The sequence below is a fragment of the Stegodyphus dumicola genome, chromosome 7, assembly GCF_044657685.1.
Source record: "Stegodyphus dumicola isolate Sdum_Otavi_A_Nest chromosome 7, ASM4465768v1".
NCBI classification, from domain to species: Eukaryota; Metazoa; Arthropoda; class Arachnida; order Araneae; family Eresidae; genus Stegodyphus; species Stegodyphus dumicola.
The window spans coordinates 142936383-142947977 of record NC_140774.1 but is presented as its reverse complement, the minus strand read 5'-3'; the positions used below and the strand labels follow the sequence as shown (position 1 = coordinate 142947977).

Genomic DNA, 11595 nt, shown 5'->3' with positions numbered 1-11595 from the left:
TTACGTAACAACTGGTGTCAGAAGAAAACAACGCAACAGGAGGCAAGGAATTGCAGTTTAGACAAGGAATTATAGTTTCACAGTTTCGACAGCATGTTAAATACTGAAGAATTGCCTAAAATATTTAATATTAATTGGTTAATCAGCCAAATATTGGTCAGCTTTTCTCCAATAACTTTGTAGTGTATATTCACATAGTTAATAGCTATTACAGTGTCAAAAATATTTATTTCCTTTCTATTTTATTTCCTAGTTTTTCAGTTTTTTAATTATTTTTAATTTCTTCAACGTATTTCACTTTTCACATTCTAAACGTAATATTTTAAAATATTTTAAATAATTCGAACAATTCTGTTAGTCCCTACTAGTTCGGATTATCTAAACTATTCTGCGTAAAACACTCAAATTTTATCGCAGAAAGTATTTTCTTTAATTTATAAAACCCGGTGAAACAAAAGTCTCTTCGGCAAGTTTGACTTATTTTCAATCCAACGAACATGTTGTTAGCTCTTAATACTAAAGCTAGTCATTTTAAATAATTAATTGCAGCATAAACTCTAGATTTGAATAACATTTGACTATTATAGTTAAAGGCTTAGAAAACAGATCACAGTATTTTATTTGGAACCATTTCTAACTCTTGCAAGAAAAATTACATTCATTTCAATTTTCGTTTGTACTAACTACTGAAAGTGTAATGTGTTCTATATATTAGCCGTCCCCCCCCCCTTTTTTTTCGTAGTAGCATTTCACTTACTTAAGTAAAACGAGTAGAAATGTATTATGTAACTATGATTATTTATTGATGAGTTCATGGAAAGGATTCTGAAAGCTAAAATTGCAAATATTTTCACATAAACATTTTAAACTATTCATTATTTTATTTCGATAAATCAATTACCATCTTAAGCGGAAAGTTTCAAAATTTTCGCTTAGTTGTTACCTGAACAATAAAACTGAACAGAACAATTTTATATAATTTACTTGCAGAAAATAGCAAAAAGAGAAAAATCTCAGGTAGATATTTTATTTAAAGATTCGTTGACAGAATTTCATTTTTCACCACCTTCAGCTCCACCTCCTGCTCCGCCTTCAGCTCCAGCTCCGATATCTGCGCCTGCACCTGCCTCTCCATTACCTTCACCTCCACCCTCTCCTCCTGCTCCTCCAGAAATTCCTGCGTCAGCACCTGCCTCTCCTTCACCTCCAGCTTCACCTCCACCACCTTCTTCTTCCTGGGGTAGAGCTTCAGCAATCAAAATGGCTGCTGCCAAGAAGCAGGCCATTGCAACTGTCTGAAAAGAAGACATAAATATTACGCAAAGTAAAGATTTCCGGGAAAAAATTTTTATGATACATTGGTGTAAAAGTTTGATGCTTTAAGCCAGTGGTCTCAAATTCAAATTTCAAGCCGGCCGAATGCACTATCTAATGTGCTTATTTTTTTTAATAAAATAATAATTTTTTAACTAGATAAAACTTTACTTTAACCAAATATTAACAAAGTAAAATTAAATAAAAAATCAATTAAATTTTAAATTTCTCTTGCTAAACACATATAAAAAAATTCTGATGTGTACACGACATGACTTACTTGTATGGAATACTAAATTATACTCAATTTTGCTGCATTTCATTTAAACTTATTTCCTCGAATTTCATTAGACATATTTATTATTTAAATAATTCAGTTCTTACTTCGCGGCAAAACAAAAATATACATAATCCAAAATATCTTCATTAAAAATTGAAAAATATGGAAAATACACCAAATACAGTTAAAGGAATTAAGAAAATTAAAATTAAAATTAGAGTTTCTATGCAAAAATAAGTAATTCGTCCGGCGTGCAAGAACTATTGCTCTCAGATTAACTAACAGCGTAAAAGCCTTAACCGGAAGATAAGGACAAAATTCAATCATTTTTTAAACAAAAAATACACAATTTACCCACATATAAGAATAAAACATCTGAGCTCATGGAGCCAAGTAACAGAATAGTATGTGTGTATATATATATATATAATTTAAACAAATTTTAATTTTAATTTTAACAAACACGTATAAAAGTAAAAAAGCAAATTTAAAGCCAAAATAAAGAAAAAAAGCCAAAATATTTTTAAAAAATATATATACTTTCGGTGCGGCCAATTGCAACCAAAAAGAGAGAGGTGCACAGCTACATGGTATAGCAGTATTATATACAAAATTTCAACGTTCTGAGGCTACTCGTTTTTGAGTTATGCGAAATACATACATACATACATACGTACGTACGTACAGACGTCACGAAAAAAATCCCTTCTGAATCCATTTTAAATCATTTTTGCTGCACGTTTTGGGAAAGAGTCCTTTAGTCTGTCCTTACGTGTAGATGTCAAGCAAAATTATCGTTAAATTGCATTCGATAGCTGTCAAAATGAGTATTTTCCTTGAAATATGATGCCCGAAAATTTTCGCGATTACAATACTTCCTTTACTTCGCACAGGGAAGTAATAATACATAAGCATTACTAATTATGATAGCGCTTAGAAGACAGGAAAAGGGAAAATTCAAGTTTATATTTATTTTCTATCTGAAATCCAAAGTGTGGCACCTTGAAAGAAATTTCTGTTCGCTACATTTTTAATTCGTACAAAAGCACATTCAGAAGTTATGACCAAGTCTAAATATAGGTTTCGATATAGGGTACATCTTTATCGATACAGCAATATAAACTACGCAGCTGTGTAACCAGCCAGTCAACTAGTGATTTGACACAAATTTTCCATCAGATGTACAAAATTTGTAGAAAAAAAACGAAAAGACCACAGCACTAAGCACTGCCAATTGTCGGCTGGCCAACTAAATATACTGATTGTAAAATTCTCCCACTTTACCCCAGTCCTGTAGCTTGGTAGGCATACAACGAAAAAGACAAAAACCTAACCTATTTATTCTATCCCTTTTGAATTCAACAGCAGGAGCGTGCATAAGCTCAGTCCATATCTCTATATCTCTAAAACTATTATTACCGTATTTCAAATGAACAACTGAAAATATCTTAAGGGGCTACCAGTTTGAGACCACGGCAATCTCATATCAGAAAAAATACTGATAAATTTTAAAATGTATAAAAAAACTACAGCTTTCATATTCCACTTGACTACAAAGTTTCTGTACATTTACAAATATCAACCCTTTCATTGGAAATCAAATATGAGATCTAGCTTACGGTAACCCGTTTCTACAACCACTAAGTCATCCATGCCTGCATCAAAACTGCTATTTTTATTTAAAATCATCCTTTTCACTGTTTAAATTATTAACTTTATTTCTTTCTGATCATCTTTGAGTAAGAAAAACTATATAAGTAACAATATAGGTTTCGATATAGGGTAAACTATATAAGTAACAATATAGGTTTCGATATAGACTTATTACAACAGAATCAGAACAACAACAGAGATCAGTGGCAAGTTTTATCAGTTTGAAATATTAGTTTCAAAGTATGAGTACAGAACCTTCTTCTTTAGCAGCAGAAGCACATTAGGCTAACGATCGAAAGATCAGGAGTTCGAGTCCCGGCAATAGCATTGCACACTTATTTCCTTGATTTTAATGCCAAAGTGCCCCTGCTAATTTATACGTGGATTTATGTACTCTTACTAAATTGCCTTTATTTCTTAGGCATATTTCAAAATATAGGTATTAACACTTTCTTATAGACCTTACCAAAAATATTCTAGGCCGTAAATGTACGGTCTTGGCAATCAAAGTATTAGGGAAGTTTGTAAAGTTTTCCAAGTTTCCAATTAAACCACAGAGGCATGCGGTATTTTCTGCCACTATACCGCATGCCTCCGTGTTTAATTGGAAGCGCGTCCGACTAGCAATCGGGAAGTCTGATGTTCAAATTCCCGAGAGCATATTTACCATTCGCCCCTACAAAGCTGTTGTTGTTGTTATTGTTACTTATGCTTACTTGTCTGATAGTAACATCAGCCCAAGCCCACGAAATTCCTTGTGGCAAGGAGCGCAAGATAAGCCTGTCGTCGGCAACAGCCTTGAGTATCATTACAGATGGCAGTGCGATTTAGCTGAGTTTCGTCCTCAATTTCAATGGACGGGTGCTGTCCATCAACATATTGCTGTCCCCGGGGGTTCATCATACACATCGAAGCGACGTTGCTGAAGCATGGAATTTCCTACGTCCAATTTATTCAGCGAAAGAAGTTAATATTTGGCAATTCGCATATTGTACGAATATAGCAAAATCCTTGGCAGGTATATCCTTTATGCCACTTTTCTTTTATAGAAGTCTAAAATCTATTCTCGGGAAGAACTATGATTTACGAAAGAAACCACAGAAGATTTTTATCTTTCTAGAATGAAAAAGTAGAAAGAAAAAATATTATTGCGCATTTTTATTTGTTGTAATGACTACAAAATCTTATTACTTAGTTTTAAGAAATCGTACTGATTTAAGGCACTTTTTCAAAAAGCGTTAAACATGCATGAAAAACATTTTGTGAATTGGTAGAGACATTAGATTTTTTTTTCTATGCTGAAGATGTGGAAAATGTGCAGTGACGCGCTGGGAATCGAATCCTAGAAGTCTCGAATACATGCCGAATATGTTTCTAGTTTCGCCACGAAAGAACGGGAAAAAGATGAAAAGCCTTATACATTAAAAATATTATTTTTAATATTTTATGCTAGCCATGCTAAACTATAAACCTCGATTGCCAATGCTATGGGGAAACAGGCATAGAAATCGTAGACACTCAAACAATGATATGGTACTGCTAAATGATTGTCTTCCTTTCTGCTTCCATACCACAAAAACTACATCTCTCACTATCCGATCTTTGACAACTCAAGATGATAAACACAATCATTACTCCAACCATCTTTAATTATTAAAATGCAGGTTTTTTGAATTTTTAAAGTGAAATTATATACTACATTGTATTATTAATTAGACTATATGTTTGTTACATCATTTTATATTTTTGTAGTTTACAGATTTAATTTTTTAATATAATTTGATAGGTTTATTTTGTAAACTAAAACTCTTTTTCCCATTGAAAATAATGGTAAATGGTTGATTGCTTTACACCACTTACCACAAGGTTTCATAGAAAGAATGTCTTCATTATGCAGGAAAACATATAGTATTACAAAATCCGATTTTTTTATGTACACCTAGTATTTTACGTTGAGTATAAAGCGAGCACGTTAAATATGTGCAGTATTAAAAACTGCCAATAGGTCAACACTTGGTCAAGGCATAAAAAAGCACTATAAACAAACTGTAAGGATTATGTTAATTTTATTAAACGTTAAATTTTGAGTTAAACTTCCTTTCCTATCGCTTCTTAATTTCAACTTACCACTTCCGGCCAGAATGTAGTTTTAGAATCACGTCTGAATGTCAATCACGGAAAAGCGGTATTTAACCCCGAATTTCTACTTAGTCAGGTGACAGGTGACAGCAGGGCCGGACACCCGGACGGCTTTCAAAGACTAATCGGGTATAGTCCAGGACCCGCCCCATCTAGAGTATAACATGTTTACAACATAAAATACCTAGCGTTGCATTACCTACACGAAAGGTGGACATTGCATGGATACATAACATAGCTCAGCATACACATGACATGGCGTAGCATTTCGACATGACATAGTATAGAATATTGTCATTGCATAGCGACATATTTACAACATATTTACAACATTAAATACGCAACGTAATGTAACTTACACGACAGGTGGACATAGTATAGCGACATAACATAGTTAAGCATAGATAAGACATAGCGACATAACATAGTTAAGCATAGATAAAACATAGCGACATAACATACTGAGGTTACATATTTATTTACAACATACAGTTCGAAGTATGGCGTGACCTATGCGACAGGTGGACATTGCATGGTGACATATCATAGCGCAGCGTAGACATCACATGACACAACATTACAATATGATATGACATAGCATAGCATAAGGATTACATATTTACAGCATTAAATACACAACGTAACTTAACTACATGAAAGGTGGATATAGCGTTGCGAGATACCATAGCATCTCATAGACATAACATACATAGTATTGCGACATAACATAACCAGAGATTCTGATTAGCACGCGTCCTCCTTTTTAGGCTACTTTCTCTTAAGCTATTATTACGCTCGGCCGTACTTTAGGCCCTTGATAGCTTCGCAGTCAATTAGCGTTAAGGGACCAACTCCGTTAGAAGTTTGATAGCAGCTATATCATTTTAGTTAAGTTTTAATTCTTAGTTTCCTAAGTTCAAGCCCGAGTGTCGGCTTTATTGTAAAACTCCAAAGACGGAGTTCTGTTAAACTTTAGTTGGAATAATAAAGGGTTATTTCACCCTTCTCAATTGTTGTTTTCTATCTCACGAACACAAGCGATTATTCGCTTACTAGTTCTTAAGATTCTTCACATTCAACTGTAACTTAAGGTACACAATGCAGAGTCTTACAAAACTATGTTGAAATCTTACCTGCCATTTTCCTTTATTCAGTGCCCCTCACTGATCTCATATGAACTTTGTAGCTTCATTAATGATATTTAATATACGCACAACTGACATTATATATACACTGACATTACAAAATATAGTCGATTACAAAACAGTCATATCATGTCAATGGTTCCTCTTTCTCTGAGCATGCGCTACCTATTCCTTTCAAACTCAGTTTCTCCCAAACGTGGTAAATCATTAAATTTATTCTCGAGTTGAGTTTCCTGGGACGAATGGCAAACATGCCGGTTAAGGCACTGCACATTGTTGTCTCCTGCTTCAAAAAAAGTCTAATGACTCTACAATTTTACATATAGAACGTGAAGAGTAGCATAACATTCCTCAATAATTACATCATATAGGCGCTGTAGGGTGTAATGTTGCGGAAGTAAATTTTATCCTTTAAATATCCTCACATGAAAAGGTTTGGTGATCTGAGGCAACACCTTTTAATAGTTCCAACACCTTTTCAGTTAAGAGGCGTTGGCTGTGGTCAGAAGAGCGTACCGAGCATTAAATTCACCCGCGACGTCTGGGAATGCCTAGTATATCCAATTCCACACTACTGGGGCATCATTAGAGAAGCTCCACCCTGCTGCCACCAAAACTGATCAAAGTGGTTTCTTGTTGGAGTAAAGGAGTAAAAAGTGTTTCTAAAGAATTCCAAGTAATTCTCACCATTAACGTCATCTTCAAAGAAGGAAGCAACTTTAGAGCATTGTAATATGACAACTCCGAAATATGTGATAAACTAAACCCATCAGAAAATGCACTTTAGAAAGACGTTATTTGGACATTCAAACTGTGGCTGTGGTCTACTATTTTTAGGCCACTCGGTATGCAGAAGGAGCATTTGGTTTTTTAAATCACATTCTGTTCGAACTGGATAATTCGCTCGTTAACGCATATTAGTGAGTTTTGCGGATAATTGAATATACATTGCATTAAAAGAAATGTTAAACACTAGCATGAATTTAGTAAAATCGAAATAATACGAAATTTAAAAATCATCTAATCTATCACTTCTCGAACTTTTTTCAGGCGAGGACAGCTTTCATAAATTAGAACGTTCTGCCGACCACATAATTCTTGTCCTCCTTCAAAAGCAATTTTTTAATCATATGTTACTACCAGTATATATATATACTTTTAAAATGCAATTAATTAAATTTCGTTTAATTTTCTATTTATATTAAATAATTAAATCAATAGAAGAAAATTTATATATTCGTTTTTAGCAAATTTGAGACTATTAGAATTCCGATAATCGTTAACTTATCAACTAAAAATCAAACTCTGATAGTTACATTTATGAGAGTGATAAGCCTGCCCATTCTTGTATAATTATTCTATGTTTGGATGTAAACTTTTAAGAAATATCACAGTTACAATGCTTTACGTCTGTCTTTTGTTCGTAAGACTAGAGTAGGAAATCCGTAAGTAAAGTAACCAATAATAAATTTCATAAAATGACAATCTTGGAAAAAAGTGTTAAATGATTTCAATGTGTAATTTCAGAACTCTGAAATGTTCACCTATAGTATGTTATATATGCAGTGAATTTGAATTTTATTAATGCGCGTTCGAGAAATCTAGGAGGATTTGAAACAGGCTTAAGGGCCCATTTTTTGCACGCGAACCCTACGCTACGAATCTCTGGTCTAACAACAATTAAATGAGCTTATTTTCTCTAAACTTCCAATGAGGAAATTCTGAGAAACTTTAAGCACTGACTAGCTTCGGCAATGAAAAGGTTCTAAGACAAAATTTTGTCTTGTTCTCACATAAGCTCAGGTCAAATAATCTTCCACTTTAGGTCGGATAATGTTTCAGCCTTTTTCAGTTAAATGCTACTCATAGATTAGAAAATTTCTTGGCATACTTCAAAATCTTTTTCCGGAGGCTGGAACACATATATCCTTAGCATTAACTACATAAAATACGGCTCGAGGACTTTAAGACCACTCTAGAGACTTAAAATTTTGCTAAATAAAGTGGAGTGGAAATGTGGAAAAACCTATCACTTCGTTTTTCTTTACTTTCCTGACTGAATACTTTTTTAAGTGGCCAAAATGAATGAAAAATTAATGTCTATAGCACACGGTAAAGTGTTAAATTAAATGGTTGCAAAACTACAATTTTCACAGCAAGTGGATGTATTTATCTGTTCTTAAAAACTTAATTTGTATATAATTTGTACAAGAAATAGCTAAATAATTGTAATTCTGCTTTGATTTCCTCTGATGATTTCCGTTGAATGTTAATATTTACGAATGGTATATTAATTTAAATAAATATGGTATTCATTTTGGAGTTAAAGCATTAAGTTGATATTTCAATATTATTTGTAGTTTCGTTAACATACAAATTCAAACGAACTTTGGATCACTAATCTGTATTAGTCGATACAGCAGTTCTTGACATACTAGGTAATGAATTCCCTTAATATACTGTTCTTTGGTAGCGGAGCAATAGGTTAAAACACATTTTTAAATTGCGTTCTAAATATTCTTAATGAAATTAATATGTATTTAACGGGAAAGCCAATTTGAACTACAGAGATTTAGAAGAATGTCGCTCAACAAGCGACTAACAATTCTTCTCGCTAGAATGTCCCAAACATGTTCTAATGGGTTCATATCCGGAGAAAATGCTGGCCAATCCATTTGAAGGATTTCTTTCTCAAAAGGGAAACTGTCCACTAGCTGAGCCCGATATGGCCTGACGTTATTATCCATGAGAATGAATTCAATCTCTATTGCTACTGCCCACAGTAGATCTTAGAACCTCAATCCTATATCGCTCAGCCGGTAGTGCTTCGTTTTTGATAATGTGCAGGTCGGTGTGGCCATTGATAGAAATGCCGACCTAGACCATCACTCCGCTTCCCTTAAATCGGACACTTTTATGCATAAATGTAGGCGTATTCCGTGTATCAAGTTCTCCACAGATGAGAATCGTCCTATTGTTGATGCTGTATACTAAAGCGGGGTTCATCCATGAATACGTTACTGCTCCACTCATCTCGTCCCCATCTGAGATGCTCCTCTGCCCAACTTCTACGGGACGCAAGGTGTTTTCTTGTGTCAATGAAACACAAACTGTAGGTCTGCGAGCATATAAACCCATATGGTGGGGTCCGTTTCGAACAGTTTGAATCAAAACTCTGATAGCCAGTAACCCCTCTGAAGGTGTGTTTGCAAAAAGTGGTGTTCATAGTGCGGTTTCTTCTAGTTGTTAGTGTTAAACACCGTTTTTTTGTTTTGTGCTCTTGTAAGATCATGACCTTCTCCCAATCTTCGGGGAACATTTCCATTTTCCAAACCGATTCCATAGTCTGGAAATAATATTTTGAGAAACTCCTAACGCTTTCGCTACAACGAATAGCCTTTGACATGTCTCTAAACGACTGATGGCCCTCCAGGTTACTGACTGAGCTAAGTCATCTTGCTGGCACATCGTATTCGCTGTTGCAAAACATCCACCGCGTGTGAATTGTTTTTAATCTCCGTTAATTTAACAGAGGTTGCAGATCGCTTTTTACTCCTTAACTAAAACAAGTAATTTTCGACGTCACAGACAAAATTTTCATATTCCCAACTTTGTAAGCGTTATAATTTTCCTTAACAACTTCTATTTCATTTTCGTTAAAAAGATGTCTATTATATGGGTATTTCATACCGAAATTTCAATATCTTCTAATGTTTCGAGCAGCGTATTTAACGTTCAAGTGTAATCTGTCTGTTATTCACAAACCAAGCAATCTAAAAGCAATAAACGCAGTTCTTAAGAATACTTTTTCTGCGTTTAATTTAATAGATTTAAATAAAAATAAATTTAAAACAGAAGATATCTAATTAGAAATCTTAAATATTTTTATGAAATTGTACTAAACGAAGCTGCTAATAGAACGAAACTCAAAAGGTACCAGAATAGAGAGAAACTTAATGATATAAACATACATTACCAATTTCATGTCTTTTACAAGTGATTGTCTCTTACAGATACTGCTTAGCTCTAGTTTGAAACAGAATATGTTAATATTTCGACTGTCAGACATTTTATATTAAATTTCTCCCCGTGCATCCTTCCCTTTAATCGATAAAAAATTGCGAATGAAAAAGCTTTCCCTATTGATTATTGGCACTTCCTACTCTTTTGTTAAAACTCTTTCTGCACATGTTTATAAAATATCACACAAAGAAGAATGAATGCTGTTGCGTGTCTCCCAATAGTAACAAACAATATATTTCCTTCTTTGAAGCCCCTTTGATATTATATGAAAACTATAGATAAAGTGCACAAGTTTTGTATTTCTAATAGTAAATGATAAAAGAGCGTGCAAAAATATCATCAAAATCTGGTAGGAAATACGAATTGCTATGCATAAAAATTGATAAAGTTTCAAAATATTTAAAAAGACCCATGGTACAAAGTATTGTTAACGGTCTGAGTTTATTATGACATATATAAAAATTTAAAAGAATTTTTTTAATCAAGAAAATCTCAAAGATTTCAAATTTTAATGGTCACCTAAAAGGGTTTTTTAAGGTTTTTCGCACTCTTGTTGAGCTCGCAGTCTATCTGCTCTTGCATTCACAACTCCTAACTTTATATTTTTTCTCTTTTTGATCTTCTTAGCTTATTTATTAAGCACCGTTTTCTTCGCCTTTACGCCATATAAAGTTCAACAAGAAATAAAAGCAATTTTACAGCTGCATAGCAGCATATGTTTAGAATTCCTGGTGGAGTTAAGTGTTGGCATACATTTTTATATTTTTTTTCATTCTCAGTTCACCATATCAATGTTCTATTTTCTTAGCTACGATGGTTAAAACATTTTTTTCTTTTTATTATTCACTTTTTATGCGTTAACTTTTATTTATTAAATATTAGATTCTTCGCAATTCTGCCACATAAGCCTCAATGGTACTTTTCTGTTTCGCAGGAGCAAATCTCGCCAAGCAGACTTTGTTGGCGACAACATACAGTATACACATAAAAAATATTAACAAATGTTAGTTCTGAGAATTTTTTATTTTGAAGTCATAAACA

General features: G+C 33.6%; 1 protein-coding gene across 1 annotated transcript; it reads right to left on the bottom strand.

Moving 5' to 3' along the window:
• Nucleotides 1-1011: 1011 nt before the first annotated feature.
• LOC118188841 (uncharacterized) lies at nucleotides 1012-10646 on the bottom strand. Its single transcript, XM_035359359.2, has 2 exons — nucleotides 10508-10646; nucleotides 1012-1295 (listed from the first exon to the last, which is right to left on the bottom strand). The coding sequence occupies exons 1-2, from the start codon at nucleotides 10598-10600 to the stop codon at nucleotides 1053-1055; spliced, it is 336 nt and encodes a 111-aa protein (XP_035215250.1). The 5' UTR covers nucleotides 10601-10646; the 3' UTR covers nucleotides 1012-1052.
• Between the last annotated feature and the right edge of the window lie 949 nt (nucleotides 10647-11595).

What these genes read in the sequence shown, in the direction of transcription:
- LOC118188841 (XM_035359359.2), bottom strand. Translation starts at nt 10,600, where the DNA reads ATGTCTGACAGTCGAAATATTAACATATTCTGTTTCAAACTAGAGCTA. An exon ending in TTGTAAAAGACATGAAATTG is followed by an intron (nt 1,296 to 10,507) that starts GTAATGTATGTT and finishes TCTTCTTTTCAG; the next exon opens with ACAGTTGCAATGGCCTGCTT.